We start from the raw sequence: 16594 nt of genomic DNA on the forward strand, positions 1-16594 counted from the left end.
AATTCAATCTAGTATCAATGGTAAAGCACAAGGAATAAACATTTGTTCATACCCCTTTTGGCTGTACCTTTCCACAGTAAGCAACATTATGCATAGAAAAGAAGTTAGACATAGCAGGTCAAAGAAATTAAACTGAGAAAAGAAAAATAAATACAGGTAGTTCAGTGAATACCCATACCCTCCACTACAGTCCTCCGTGCCTTTCTATCCTTGCAAAATCCTTTTTGTTTCTTTCGTATCCATCTACTGCTCTGTATAGTGCTTCTTGTTCTTTAAACTTATTGCCTCTCTCTCTTTGCCTATTTTACAATTCCAGTTAACCTCAACCTTCCTGGTCTTTCCTTTCCTGCTTTTCAGATATTTGTTTTTCAGTTGTATACTAATTCATTCTCTCTATGTGATGAACTACCTCAGCATCAAATTCAGTTCAAATCAAATTACCTCAAACACGCAAATTTGTGAAGCATGTTTTTTCATACTCTTGTATTCAGTTCACATTCATCACTCATTCATTTTTGTTTCTGTCTCTTCTTGTTTTGCACTACATACTTCTTGAGTAGCCCTTTTCCATTACATTCAATTTACTTTTTTGTTACTCCTAGTGAAGCCACCTAGTGAACCCATATAAGAAAGTAAGATATTTACACAGTATCATTTTTGCTTCTTTTGACAAATATTTAGTTCTCACAAAAGATCATGTCTTCTAATCGAAAGCCAGAGATGAAGTCTTCACAAACTCATTAAATGAGTTGTACAGGCACTCTGTTAGCAAATCACATCCATCTAACATTTTTCTGGTTAGTTCATTTATATCGGCAACTTTAGCAATTTGAATATTTCAGATGGTTTTCTTTTATCAATTTTTTTACTTGACACAAACGTTTACAACATGTTTTACTGCCCCTCTTTGACAATCATACCACATTGCTCTTGAAAATATTCCTTGCAGTATTATTCCCCCTTCATATTTGTCCCAAATGATTTCATTATTTTTATTTTTTATGTTTGCTTGATGTTTCTTGTTTAGCCCTTCTCACATAATGTTCTAACATAAATTTTATTTTCATCCAAAAACACTCTGCAATTTCTCTATTGTTTCCATATGTTTGGTTGCTATTAGATCAGCTTTTTTCAAATTTGGCAATCTTAAGATATGTGGACATCAACTCTCAGAATTCCCCAGCCAGTTAAAGTCCACACATCTCAAAGTTGCTAAATTTGAAAACAGTTTATTAGCTGAGCATACATATATATATATACCTCCACTCCTTAGTGTGTCTTTGATCAGTAAAAACTTTCACATAATACTTTTCAGTGAAACAGAAAAGGTATAGAAATGTTTCTAGTCTTAGTTGCACATTGCCATGTACAGCATCCTTTGCTTATAGCAAAAATAGTACTGGTCAGTTTGGACTGGTGGGCTACAAGTGCAATTAAATCTCAGTTTTACTTCAAGCATGTTCATATTATCCTCTGTAAATTAAGAGCTCTAATCTAGAGAATATCTTGCAAACCAGCATATTGTTGCCTGTATCCTATCAACTCAGAGATACATTAATGTCCTGAAACACACACAGGTTATGTGCAGTAGTGGGATTCAAATATGTGAACAACCACTTCTCTGTGTGGATGCCGCTTTCGGAAGTCCATTCTGGGCCTGGGCAACAAAAAATTAGCTACCTGTTCTGCCGAAGTGGTGTGAACTGGCTGAATGCCACCACTTGTTATGTGGATGCACTAAACCATCTCCATAGATTCAACAGCGGAGAACTTTAGGGTGATATTCAACAACATGCTAAATTGACAACAACAACAACAACGTTTGTTGTGGTTCATTCTATTGTGTACCTATATTATTTGGTTAAATTGAGTTTCGGCATATATTGAATTGAATCATGTATTGATCTGAGGCAGCATTCTCCGCTCTCACAGTTCTTGCCACCGAAATGTAGAAACTTGTGGCTTTCTTGTCTTGAGAAGAATAGATGAGATTCTCCTTTCCAGAATCCTTAACCAGCATGGCCTAATTGTGAGGATGAGGATTGTGGCTGTATGAACTTTGTTAGGGTATAGGTTCCTTGACCTCATGCTGTGCCCTTGAGCTGTGACGATCTCTTATTATCGAGGACTTCCTGAAAATTATTTGTAGTGGTATCTCGCTATTTCTTATTAATTGGTTCCGTGAGGCACGTTGAGTACTAAAAATGATGAGTACCAAACCAACTATGTGACTTACTATGCGACCTTTTGTTTTGGCTGGGAAAGACTTCCTGTCTGTGTCTTTTCCTATATCTGTGACCTTCCCAGCATGGCTGATTTCCTGTCCGCCCTCTGTAGCTGTTCCCCTCTTCCTTTTGCTGCAACCTTCCCTGCATGGTGAACTTCTTGCTTGTTCTCTGCGGCTGTCTCCTTTTTCCTGTCACGGAGTGTCGAGACCAAGCAAACAATGAGTACTGAGACAACATTTTTATGTTAAAATGTGTTGAGTACCAAATTTGACAATTTTTGAAACAGTTGAGTACTGAGATACCGCTGTATTTGTTTAGTTCTTGTCTTTATATTCTGACTTTTCCAATAAACTTAAAATAATTTGTAATTTTTCCTCTATATCCCCTCTGCCTTTCATTTTTATTCCCACAACAACCCCATGAGTGGGTTGGGTCTTTTCATGGCTTTTGGGGAGGGTTGAATCTGGGTCTTCCCAATTACTATCTCAAAGTTATTTTTTCAAGAGGCAATTGGACTTTCTTTATTTTCCTTGAAGACATATCGCTTCTCATCCAAGAACTGAAGAAGTCCAGTTGCCCTTTGAAAAAACACATTTGGGACAACCATGACCTGGATGACTGATAATCTCTGTAAATATTCCCAGTTACAGTCTTGTGTTGATCATTGATGATTGAGAGTGTTATCATTTTAATAGCTGGAATGTTGCTTGGGAGGAAAGAAGCTATTCAAATTTAATCACAGTACTCTGATTTATTTTTTCCCCTTTGTTTCCTTTATTTGTTCCTCTGTTCCAGCAAGCCTTGATCTCTAGGGACCACATTCTCCATGACATGAAACACAGGCAGTGACGTGGGCCAGCCAGCCACCTCCAACCGCATGAAGTGGCTTCTCTACAAAAGATGATAGGGAAACTCAAGCAGAACCTCTTGCTGGTCTGTCTGGTGATTAGTTCAGTGACTGTCTTCTACTTGGGGCAACATGCTATGGAATGCCATCACCAAATAGAGGAACGAAGCCAACTGACCCGACTAGAGCCAGCGAAAGCAACCACGAGAACCAGCCAGGGCACGAAGGAAAATGCCACACTGGCTTATAACAAAGACATGCCTTTAATATTTATTGGGGGAGTACCCCGGAGTGGCACCACCTTGATGCGGGCAATGCTAGATGCTCACCCAGACATCCGCTGTGGAGAAGAGACACGGGTGATCCCTCGGATTTTGGCTGTCAAGCAGATGTGGGCCCGATCAAGCAAAGAGAAAATGCGGCTCAATGAGGCAGGTGTCACAGATGAGGTGCTGGACTCAGCCATGCAGGCCTTCCTCTTAGAAATTATTGTGAAACACGGGGAGCCAGCTCCTTACCTGTGCAACAAGGACCCCTTTGCCCTCAAGTCTTTAACTTACCTTGCCAGGATTTTCCCCAATGCCAAGTTTATTTTGATGGTCAGAGATGGCCGGGCCTCCGTTCATTCCATGATCTCCAGGAAGGTCACCATTGCTGGCTTTGATCTGAATAGCTACAGGGATTGCCTGACCAAATGGAATCGTGCCATTGAGATCATGTATAACCAGTGCTTGGAGGCTGGCCTTGACCGTTGCATGATGATGTATTATGAGCAGCTGGTCTTGCACCCCGAGCAGTGGCTCAGGACACTCCTCAAGTTCCTCCACATCCCGTGGAATCCTGCAGTTCTGCATCATGAAGAAATGATTGGGAAGGCTGGGGGAGTATCCCTATCAAAGTGAGTCTGCTTCTTCCTGGGTGGGGTTTTTAGAAAGCCCTTAATAGGGCATACTTTATCCAGCTGCTTGTTTCCTCTAAAATACTCAAAAAGGGCTGGGATGTTTTTCTATGGCCAGGGTTACACATAACAGTTACAAAAAATGTATCTTGCAAAATTCAGAAAAACAGAAAATAATTCTCTACCTCAACCATTTTTCCTCCAGAAATTATGGTCCTTACCAAACATTTCTGAAATTAGGAAACATTCTCATGTACAGATGCCAAGAATTACCCTTCACTGCAGGAAGCCTCAAGGATAGGGATGTGGGGTAGAACATTTTTCTCTTGTTACATTTTCCACTGCGGAAAGCTCCATTTCTCAAATGGCATTATTTTAAAATTATATGCAAATTAGGTAAAAGGGTACCCATGAATTCAACCTTCTTCACAGGCTTGGTGTGTATGTGTGTTTATGCATGTGGGTGGATGGGTGGGGGAAGAGAGAGAGGAATGGAGGAAGGCCTGCCTTTTGCTGTTGAAGGAAAGGAATGGTTGTTACGGAATTGACTCCCTTGAGAGTTGGTTTTAGCCTAACCCACTTGAAAATTACCTACTGTTCTGCCTGACTGGAAGCCAAAGAGAAGAATAAAACAAGGGCAGTAATTCATTCAGAGATGCAGCAGGTATTTGTATTTTCATGTTCTTTTTTAGTTTTTATTGTTGTGAGCCGCCCTGAGTCCTTAAAGAGAAGGGCGGCATATAAATATAATAAATCAAATCAAATCAAATCAGCAGGTAGTTAAGCTCATGGGGCTTTTCATCATTTCAGTGCATCCATTCTTTGTGATAACAATGGCCACCCTGTAGTATGCAGGTTGGGTGTGACTGGCTTCAAGACTATAAATATTTATTTTTAGTAAGAATATTGTCTTGTGATAAACCAGCAGAATCATTTTTCACCAGTCAGATCAAGATTGAAGGATAAACAAGTCTCTCTTTACTTTGTGATTTTCATCTGCAATCCTAAAAGAGAATGTGAAATGCTGGTGCTGTGCAGAAAGAGAGAGAGAGAGAGACAACACTTTGATTTCTTTGTAGTTATTTGTCTTAAGCAGTGCAAATATGCAGCAGACTACAGCAAAAGAAAACAGGGGAGACATCTGATTATTAAATACCAAAGTAGTAGATGTCAAACATCATTTATCCTCTTCAAAATGCTGCTTTTTAAAAGGAGATGGGGAGTAGTTTTAAACATTCACATCAACCGTTTTACTTATAGAAAACAGTAGCTATGTCAGTCACAGGGAAAACAAAATCCTTTCTGCTATAGAAACTAAAATTTTGCACAATCATTTCAAGCTTGAAGCACAAAAACTTGCAGGGATTTTGTTGGAAGTTGAGTTTGTCTAACAGAGAAATTGCCCTGTGGGTTTTTTTCCCCTACCTAATGAATACTAGGCATCTCACAGTAAAAACAAAAGGAAACGTAAAACAATTAAAAATCCTTAAAATCATTATGGTTTAATCCAAACTTCTGGACCAAACAGGAGTATCTTGATTGCTTTCTTAAAGAGGTGGAAAGAATTGGCCCCACTGACAAAAATTGATCCTGGTGGTTTGCTGCTGGCTTAGATGCTAACTGTAAATACTGTTTATGGCATTGAAGCCACTGATCAGTCCCAACTTACATGCCACAGTGTGGTTGGTACTGGTGACAAGAAAATAACAGTTGGTCATAAGGAATGTATATACTCTACCAAAATGGCAAGGGGAATGCCTGCTGCATCTCTGTATGAATGACTAAAGTTTTTTTGTGTTTTGCACAATGACAAGAAATTATTACGCCATCAGGTGCAAGCAGTCATGGTCTCAGGGAGCCCTAAGGGCTAGAGCAGGGGTAGGCAACCTTGGCTCTTTTATGACTCATGGACTTCAACTCCCAGAATTCCTGAGCCAGCCGGCTCAGGAATTCTGGGAGTTGAAGTCCATGAGTCATAAAAGAGCCAAGGTTGCCTACCCCTGGGCTAGAGAAAGAATGTACAGGTGCAGCCTGCAGCTGTAGGGCTACAGATTTCTTAATTGAGTCTAATTGGATCATTCAATGAGACACGCAGGAAAATTGTAGCTCTGTGTAATTGGTTGACCAACTTCTTCTGGGTAGGGGTAATTCTTCAATGTCATCAGCTCTATTTGGATAATTCAATTATTTGTGATCTGAAAGGCAGCAGAACTAAGGAACTCCCTACCCACAGTATTGTATCATGTGTGACTGTTCTAAGCCATTCTCCTTTTAGTTAGAATTCTTATTGATTGCATACACGCCTCTGTATGCAGATTTGTAACACATAATCCTCCCCTTTCTCCTCCCCCTTTCCCTAAAATTAGGCCTCCCTGCATATGAAGAGACGTTTCCCCCTATTTTTAGGTGAAAAGAGAAAATTTGATACAACTCCCAATTAATGTACTGATTTAAAGCTTGCTGTTTAGAAAAAGAATGCTTAGCAAATGGAAACTGTTTGCACCCTGGTTGTGCTGTGAAGGAAATTGTTTGCACCCTGGTTGTGCTGTGGGTATGTATATGCACATATAGGGTAAGGATAAATATTTCATAAACTTAGCAGTCCGATTTGTTTGTCCTCTGATTTCATTGGGCTCAATTGCTCCCCCCACAACCTTATGGAGCAATATTTACTTAAGAGTAGTACCTAGAGATTGTCCAAGCCTTACTCAAAGAAATTTTTAACCTCCATAGGTTAAACAGCTTCTGTTTATTATGGTTTGAGTGACGAGGCCAGTCCTGTAGCAATTTTCATTTCACCCCCCTCCCCACAAAAAACCAGAAAGCAAATCTGGATTGACATTGATGTGAAAAGAGGCTGCCTGAACTGGCAGTAACTCAAGGCAGCACAAGATGCTCTGTGGCTGAAACACATTGCCAGCGTGGCTCTTGGCGGACAGGCTGGGTGCATGGAGTCTTGCCATAACTAGCACTCTAACTCTGGCATTTTTTTAAATAAAAAACAGCTGGAGCTGCTGGGGAGAATGTCATATATTTTTTTAAAGGAAGCAGTGGAAACTGGATTTTTTTCCTTTATTATTGTCAGCAGAGCCACAGACAGGAGAAATTTGAAGAGGAATGTACAGGGTGGGTTTTTGGTGTGGCGGGAGAGAATGTTATTCGCTGTCCTGTGTTTGAAGTCGAGAGAGTGAAGGCTTCTTGGAGAAAGAGGAAGAAGCTTAATACCAAGTCATGTTTTTGGTCTGTCTGGCTCAAAAACAGGGATTGGCAGCAGACTTCCTGGATTTCAGATATAATTTTTTCCCAGCCCTACCTGATGATGCTTGATTGCTCTTTTCCTCTCTACTGGCAGCAGAGAATCTGAAATTCAGCCATTCAGACGTGGATCTGAAGCCGGGAAAGGTGCTTTGCTGCGCCTGTTGGAGCTACTTTTTTAAAAAAATCCCATTTATATCCCGCCCTTCTCCGAAGACTCAGGGCGGCTTACAATCTAAGCACAAACCAATGTGCTTAGCAATAGCCTTCATTCTATGTATATGCCTGCTTATTAGGGCTTTCCCCCCCAGCGGCATTTTTACAAAGTCAGCTTATTGCCCCCAACAATCTGGGTCCTCATTTTACCTACCTCGGAAGGATGGAAGGCTGAGTCAACCTTGAGCCTGGTGGGACTCGAACCTGCACTAATTGCAGGCAGCTGGTGTTACTTTCAGGATGCTTTGTCTTTTCCTGAGTTTCCATGGTCTTTTTTTTAACAAGCTGCTGAATCTGAAGCATCTTTCTTATTTTGGATCCCAATACCAGACACCTCTGCTTCTATAGTAAGCATAGCAGATGCTGTGGGAGCTGTATTGAGAAATAAGACTGCCTCTAAGCAGGGAGGTTTAATTAGTCCATTATGGCTACTGGCCACAGTAACATTTTTCCCTTTCTTTCATTGTGAACATGCCTGATTGTTCATTAAAACTGTCGAGTTGGGTGGTCCATTGAAAACTTTTCATGGTAAGTTCCAGGGTGTAATGAAACACTGAGATGAAGAGTTTTCTTCCATCTATCCAAAACATATGACAATTTGTTTCCTTAGGTAATCCTGAATTCTTGGTATATTAATGCATATTCAATCAGGCCGTTAGTAATGGCTGTGTCTGCCCTTTCTCAATGACAAGCCAGGGTATATTTATATAACTTGTGTTTACCAGGTCAATTAAAGACCTAGCATGCATTGATTACTGTTAACTGAGGTTAATATGGACCAACATTTACAGTTAAAATATTGGAACCTTTTCAAATCCATCCTCTGCTATGGAAACTCATTAAGTAACCCTGGTTGCTTTCTTTCATCTCAACCCATCTCACAGAGTCAGGGGATGAAACGGACAGCCCTGGTACGTTGCCTTCAACTTCTGAAAAAAGGCTTGCTATAAATCCCAAAGATGTTTTTTCACGAGGCAGCTGGACTTTCTTGTTTTCCTTTGATATAAATCTAACAAAACAAAACAATTTAATTTAAAATGTAGTTAAATTCATATTGGCTAATCCAATGTGAATTATTAATAATAATTTAATAATTTTTTCCTCCTGTTGCTTCAAAAATTACAATTAATTTTGACTTTGAAATGATGTAAGAGCCGTGCTCTTGACACTGAAGAGACTCAGCAGGTTACACTCTTCTGCCAAAGGTAGATGAGATCATTTAGATTAGAGGGAAAGTGAAATAGATGCAATAGAGATATAAAGTTCTGGATTTGTTGCTGTAAAAAAGACCATTCTCTCTTTTTTTTTCTGGAGCAAAAATGGAAATCTATGCAATAATTGTATTCATTTTATCCTTCACGTATCTGCTTTGGGAACATAAACTGTCTTATGTATATCTTGCTTTACTCATTTTTGCATATTTATTAAATGTAAAGTTCTAATTATACAGTAATGTACATTTATTAAGTTAATTTTTTTGAAACTTTTTGTTAAATGAAAGTATGAACTACTGAACTCTAAGAAAGCTGGGAACTTAATTTTTCAGTTTGATTTGGTCGCATGAATAAGACTGAGAAGAGAAAACAAGCACAACATGACATTTTAATAGGATTATATATTCTCTTAAATTTTTCATGTGTTTACATTTTCAGAAAAACAGCTAAGGAAATCAGGGAAAAATAGATTCTTCATGGAAAAATACTGCTTTTAGACACTGCCTAATCTCTGAGCTATTATTACTTTACTACCAGTTTCTGCATTTTCTGAAAATTTATTTTTACCCTCCTGATGGACTTCTAATCCTTAAAATATAAGAGATTTGCTCACTGAGGCAAGCTTCATACTCTTTTACCTGATACAGGTAGTCCTCAACTTACAGCTGTTCAGAAAAGTGACTTATGACTGGTTTTCACACTTCACAGCCGTTGCAGCATCCCCATGATCACAGGATCAAATTTGGACACTTGGCAGCAGGCATATATTTATGACTCTAGCAGGGTCCCAGCGTCAAGTGATCACCATTTGTAACCTTCCCAGCTGACTTCCGACAAGCAGAGTCAATGGGGGAAGCCAGATTTACTTAACGACCACATGATTCATTTAACCACTGCAGTGGTTTGCTTAACAACTGTGGCACCAAAGGTTTTAAAATGAGGCACAACTCACTTAACCGTCTTGCTTAGCAGCTGAAATTTTGGGCTTCATTGTTGTAGTAAGTCAAAGACGATCTTCAGAAATTGTGGTCGCTCCATCACTGGAAGTTTTTAAGAAGAGACACTAGACAGACACTTGTCTGAGAAGGTATAGGTTCTGCTTGAGCAGGGGGCTGGACTAGAAGACCTCCAAGGTCCTATTCTATTCTATTCTATTCTATTCTATTCTATTCTATTCTATTCTATTCTATTCTATTCTATTCTATTCTATTCTGTTGTCATTTAAGCATCAAAATGATAGTATTTTGCTTCTGTAGGTAAATTACAAGTATTAGATTTGGAGCAAAATGAATAGTAGTTATCAATAAGCATTATTTTACTACATAAATATTTTAAAAGAAAAGATTTCATTAGTTTTTTTTAAGACACTTATTCTTTGGAGGGAAAAATAGAGAGGAAAAATGTGAATAAACCCCAAACATTTTTTTTCATTTTTATGCCATTTTTGTCCTATAAAGACTTCATTATTCTAGGTGGGAGGAAAATACATTTTTTCCCATCAGTATACATATGTGACATACTCTGATCTTGAAGACCCTTTTTTATATCTAAGGGCCTTTCTTTACTTCCACTCAAATGGTGCACATACTACAAACAACATGTAACAAACGTGTTTTGGCAACATCTTTCTTCTGTTGTGACTCAATGACATTGCTTTCTTCTCATCTTCAGTCCATGACAGTGATGGCTTCAGATCACCATAGGATTTCCTCCCCCCCCCTCCCCCCATTCTGAATCTATCAAAAGTCCCCTCAAACCACACATAGGACTATGATGTACTGGGGATTGGCAATGATTGGAAACAAAAACAATAAAATAAGAAATAGCAATGGGGACAGTACAGATTCTATATATGTTGGTTCAGTTTTCTCCAACTCAAAGTTATGCATGAACATATCAACATACCATTTCTCCAGTGGGCAAGATTAACAAAAAACAGGTAGGGACACAATTGAAAGCTAGGTGGAAGTTAGATCAAAAGGTTGGCATCACAATTATAGATCAAAATTTAGTAAAACAAATTAGAGACTTAAATTGTGCACATATAAAGATATATAATGCTTTAATTGAATTGGATTCGGAAACGGAATTAGTTAAAGATTGTATGATAAAGTGGGCACAAAATATTCAGAAACCAATTTCGTTGGACACTTGGGAGATAATGTGGGTCAGAAATGTTAAATTTACTCAGGCTCAAAACTTAAGAGAAAATTTTTATAAAATGTTTTATAGATGGCATCTGGATCCCAAGAAGTTGTCTAACATGTATCCTAACTTACAGTCTAAATGTTGGAGATGTGGTAGTTTAGAAGCCACCTATTTTCATATGTGGTGGACTTGTAGAAATATAAAAGCTTTTTGGATTAAAATTTGGTGGAACATTCAAAAGATTTTTAAGAGAAAGATAAAGTTTTCTGCACAATTGTTTTTATTGGGTATTGTTGTAGATTGTGATGTTAAAAGAAACCAATTTGATGTTGAATATGATAACAGCAGCACGGTTACTGGTGGGACAATATTGGAAGAAGGATAGTTTGCCTACTATAGAAGAATGGGTGTTTAAAGTTTCGAATCTTGCAGAAATGTCTAAGATTTCTGCTTACTTGAAAGATCATTCACAGGAAAGATATATTTCAGTTTGGAGGAGATGGATAGATTATATTCAGAATAAATATGGGACTAAAAAGTTCCATTTAGCTTATGAGTAGATTTTAGAGGGATATTGTTATTGATCTTAGTGTTGGTACTTCGTATGTATTTATGTTAAAGCGGAGTTAAAGCACATTATGAATTTGGTTAATTATATATTATGCATAATTTTTATTTAGAATATGATTATTATAACTATAATCCTGTATTTAGCTCTGGGAAGTGGGGGGGGGAAGTGGGCGGGTTTGGGGTGGGGGGGATTTGGGGATATATTGTAAAATCTTGTTTTTGTAAAACTCTTTAATAAGAAAAAAAACAGGTAGGGCTTGCATTTCATTATTTTGTGAGAATAACTTTCATGCAACTATATTGATTAATATATGCATGCATATGTATTTTGGAGCAGAGTTGAAAGATCTACGGACCAAGTTATTAAGCCAGTTAATGTGGAAGCCTTGTCGAAATGGGTTGGAAAAATCCCCAGTGATGTTCTTCAGGATATGCCAGTGATTGCACCAATGTTGGGGAAACTTGGCTATGACCCCTATGCCAACCCACCCAATTATGGGAAGCCGGATCAGAAAGTCCTTGAAAACACAAGAAGGGTAAATTGCCAAGTTATATTTGTGAATGTGTGTGTATGTGTAAATGAAGCTGATGCTATTGTAAAGTTTGGGTGCTTTATTTATTTATTTTTTATTTATTTAATTAAATTTTTATACCGCCCTATTCCCGAACGACTTAGGGCGGTTTACAGGGCAGCATAAAATACAATATAAAAATAGTATAAAATTAAAATAGATTAAATTAATTAAGCCCAACAATTAAAACAATATTAAAAGCTAAAACCTCTTCAGTCCAGGCCTGATAGATCAAAAAACCAGGTTTTCAGGTCCCGGCGAAATGAACGCAGATCGGGGGCGGTCCGAAGGTCCACCGGTAAATCATTCCAAAGAGCAGGTGCGCCCACAGAGAATGCCCTCCCCCTGGGGATCACCCGCCTGCACTCCTTAACCGCCGGCACCCTGAGAAGGCCCTCCCTGTGGGAGTGCACAGGACGATGGGAAGTTGATGCCAGCAGCAGGTGTTCCCTTTATAGAATGTCGTGGGCAAAAAAAAGACAACTGTTTTTGGAAGTATATAATCTTAGGGTTGGGGATTGTGCAAGTCACTGCTGTGTCCTTTAAAGAAGGATTGCATTTGATAAAGGTCTTTTAGCACCCTCCCATTCAAATGGGTCTGGCATAACACAGTTCCCCCCTATATGGTATGCATGTGCATTGGGATATTAACCCTTTTTGGCCTTGCTGCCTAACTCTTCAGGGATTTAAGATCCAATTCATTTAGAGTTTGGATATGTCCTCTGTCTCTTCCTCTATGGTCCATGATAAATGCAACATTTCAAATAGTACTAGAGGTAACAGTAATATACAACAGTAAATGCACTGTAGAAATCACATCTAATGCACAACAGAGTTTGGCTTATCCAACATTTTGGCATTAACCTGGAAAGAGGATGAATGAAATGTGCGAGTAAAAGTATTCTGTGTGGTTTTGCAACAGCAGCTCTCCTTTAGTTAAGAAAAATGAGTTGACTTGATGAGTTGAGCTCAGCTCTTAGTGACTTTATGAATATATATATCTCAGGAGTTATTTTGGTAACAACAAGGAAGTGGTCTGCTTTAGCTTTTTAGGAAGTTTTTTGGACTATCCAGCTTAGTTTTTGAGATCACCCAAAGGCTATGATGTGGTGCTACCATTCTACAGAAATTGGTTGACCGGTTTACTCAGGGCAACTTTCCTCCCTGCCCTTCCTTGAGTCTCTACATCTATTCACATCCCAGCTTCTTATCTGGGGAATAAAAGTTTGCTAGTCCTGCAACATTTCCAATGTTGATGATAGTTTATCTTTCCTTAACTAGTACTCTTTGTAGGATTTTCTTCCTCATAAAAGCCTCTCCTGAACATCAAAGCACCAACAGAGTGTGAGGTAGATTGGGTCCTATGTGTAGGCTGTTCCCTTCTCTTTTCCTGCAGCCCTCCTCCATTAGCTTAATACTCAGTGTAACATGATAATCTGATTTCTATCAGATATTTTGGACCACAACCAGGTATTGAATGTAATGGGCCCTCAAAAAATATTAATATTTGGAACATGGCTTCTGTTTCAAAGTTTGTTTTTTTCTTCCCAGGTTTATAAAGGTGAATTTCAACTACCTGACTTCCTAAAAGAAATGCCACAGGTAAGGATTCTTGGAGCCCTCATCTCATGAAGGTTCTAGGGAAATATTGATAATGTCAATGACCTGATTCAAGGGCCATGCAGATGAATACAATCAGAATTGTAAGTTGAATTCACCTGGTGAAGTGATGTTGAGTTATAAGAAGCAACGATCACTAGCAGGTTCTGTCTCAGTTGCAGGCTTGAGTGGTTTTCACACATTAAGTTTGTTTTTAAAAATGTAGAAAAATATTTTGCAAGCACTTATCTTGTACACATTAATTTCACACATTAATTTCAGCTTTCTTTCCCCAAGCTGTTACCCTCTAGATTTATTGGACCACTTTAGTGTATTAAGATATATGTCATAGTCCAAAAATGTTGGACTGCAATTGTCTATAATATCCAACTGGCATGGCTAACGGGGAGTTGAAGCCTTTTAGTGTGGCCAAAGAAAACAATTATTAAATTAGCTTTCATTGGCAACTTTTGGAGAGAATATGAGGACCACCTGTGGCTTTGAAAACTCAGATTATGCACCCACATTTTGTGCAATAACACTAGTTTCATGAGTAGGGGAAATAGCCTCTGAAACAATAAATGGGAGAACAATTTTATCCCCAGTGAACATTGACTTTCTTCTCATTGCAGCTAAGGAAGACAGTAGACAGGAAGTCTCGTATCAAGCTAAAATGAAGAAGGAGTTGATAAAGTAGAGTAGTATATACTATTTGTCTGCTTTTTTTTAAAGAGCACTGCTGCTTTCTTGGCTGCAGGCACCAGAATTCCTACTGATAAGCTGCTGTTGCGTGTGGGCCTGCATCTGTTCTGTCTCTTCTGCAAAAGAGCTATTTGCCTTAGCTCTTCACGATCTTTTTGATCAGTTTATGCTTTGGCTTGGCTGGCCAATGCTTGACTAATTTGCAGCCTTAAAGGATTTATTCCTGCTTGGATTTGTGTGGTGTTCCTTCTCTCCAATGATGCGTAATTCTGAATTTTTGTGTCTTGTACCCCCAAAATGTTCTACAAATCTTGCATTTTAAATTGCCAACCAGTTAAAGAGATTATTTCCATTATTTGTTGTGTTTGGAAAGATTGTAAGAATATAAATTAATTTTGGGAAACAGTGATTAGAAAAAATCCATACGGAGCAACAGTAAAATAGGAATTCAAATGCTGAACAATTAGTGAAAACTGAATATGCTCAGCCTCTGTAGAATGCTGATTGTGGAATAAACTAAAAGAATGTAGAGGAGTAGAATATTTGGAAGAAGGTATTGTTGCTTGACTGGCACTCTGAAGAGACTTTCATCTAACAACCTTTGGCCACAAGCCCTACATGTTCCATTAATTGAAGGAATCGGAAAGCATTAGCAAAAGAGTCTCTTGTGTCAAACAGATGAGAGCTACCAGGGAAGGCTCATCTTCTTCAGGTTTATGAGGTTCCTAGAAATATGGCTGACCACTATTGAAAATACAATGCCAAATTCTGTGGATTTTCCCTCTAATCTTCATGTTTAGTTTTTAATCCCTGGCAACATTTAGATATAAACAGCATTGCACCGTAAGGCAATGTAATATCATGCACTGATATTTAAATATGATGCACTATAAGTCCTTTGTAGTTTATTGCTATCAGCCAGGTCTTCATTGCTAGAGTTATCTCAACCCAAGTTGGCACTTTGGCAAACTTGATTTTGCCTTGCAATGAATTTCATTTCAAAAATTTTAAAGTGTTTTAGCTAAGGGGGAGATCCTTCTCTGTGGGCGCCCCGGAGCTATGGAACCAGTTACCGGTTGAGCTCCAGACGGCGCCCGATCTTCGCTCCTTTCGCCGCGATCTTAAAACATACTTGTTCGAGCAAGCCGGCCTGGCCTGAGGGGGGATTGGTGGGGTTTTTATTATTTTTATTGGGTTTTTTTTAATTGGGCATGTATTTAATTACTTTTTAACTTTTGTAATTCTGTGTTTTATTCTTGTCCTGTACACCGCCCTGAGTCCTTCGGGAGAAGGGCGGTATAGAAATATTAATAAATTAAATTAAAATTAAATTAAGTTAACTCCAACCAGATTACATGTGTAGCTATTGCAGTAACATTGATATGCAATAAGGTACAATGACAGAATTGCATACATAATTATAAAACTATAACTAATATTTTTTGGTAGTGGCAGCTCTAAAGTATCAAAAACTATCCAGAACAACTAAATTTAGATGAGTTGTCAAAAGGCCAGGGAGTTACCCTTGCCTTGTGTGGGCAGAGGTGGGGTTTGGATTAAATGTTCTTGTATGATTGAAGTCTGATTTTTGGCAAAGCTAAGTTTGATAGGCCCTTGCTCTGCTTTAACATGAAGCAGGCTTCTTTGGTCCCACTGACCTGAAATTCCAAGATATTCTGCTTTTAAATAGATGGGAATGGAAATGTAATTTCTGTCTTGGTATTTGAACAAGTAGAAATGGATAGATTTATGTTCCATGAATTTGTCTTGTCCCTTTTTATAAATCATCCCCACTAGTATACATTACCCTGATGTGGGGAGAAAATCTGTATGCATTGTAGAAAAAGAAGTCTACTGTACTACCATTATTTTCCACAAAGTGATGTAAGTTTAAGTTAAGTTTATTAGATTTATATACTGCCCTTTTCCCGTTGGACTCAGGGCGGTTTACAAGGTGTTTAAAACATCAACACAATACAAAAATTAAAAAACAATTAAAAACAAATTAAATTCGATCCCTGAAATAATATAAAAACCCCAATTAAAAAGTCTCAGCCTGGGCCGGAAAGCTCAAAGAGCCAGGTCTTCAGGTCCCGGCGAAATGAATGAAGGTCGGGGGCAGTCCTAAGCTCCACAGGCAGCTAGTTCCAAAGGGCAGGCGCACTCACAGAGAAGGCCCTCCCCCTGGGATTTATCCGCCGGCAGTCTTTTACCGGCGGCACCCTGAGAAGGCCCTCCCTGTGGGAGCGCACAGGACGAAGGGAACTTGATGCCGGCAGCAGGGGTCCCCTCAGATATCCCGGACCCAAGCCATTTAGGGCTTTATAGGTCATCACCAGCACCTT

The 16594-nt window shown here is 38.8% G+C and overlaps 1 protein-coding gene across 2 annotated transcripts in view; it reads left to right on the forward strand.

The window, feature by feature from the left end:
• The window catches only part of TPST1 (tyrosylprotein sulfotransferase 1), a 36421-nt gene that overhangs the window by 11472 nt on the left and 8355 nt on the right, over window positions 1–16594 (forward strand). The window contains exons 2-6 of one of the 2 annotated variants that reach the window (XM_083351343.1): window positions 3024–3973; window positions 11714–11912; window positions 13500–13550; window positions 14180–14240; window positions 16047–16133. In XM_083351343.1, coding sequence (XP_083207469.1) covers window positions 3129–3973; window positions 11714–11912; window positions 13500–13550; window positions 14180–14224 — 1140 coding nt within the window. In that variant the 5' untranslated portion in view covers window positions 3024–3128 and the 3' untranslated portion in view covers window positions 14225–14240; window positions 16047–16133. The remainder of the gene's footprint in view (window positions 1–3023; window positions 3974–11713; window positions 11913–13499; window positions 13551–14179; window positions 14241–16046; window positions 16134–16594) is intronic. The other variant, XM_083351344.1, reaches the window with a different exon arrangement.

Source organism: Vipera ursinii (genome assembly GCF_947247035.1).
Source record: "Vipera ursinii genome assembly, chromosome: 1".
Lineage (NCBI taxonomy): Eukaryota > Metazoa > Chordata > Lepidosauria > Squamata > Viperidae > Vipera > Vipera ursinii.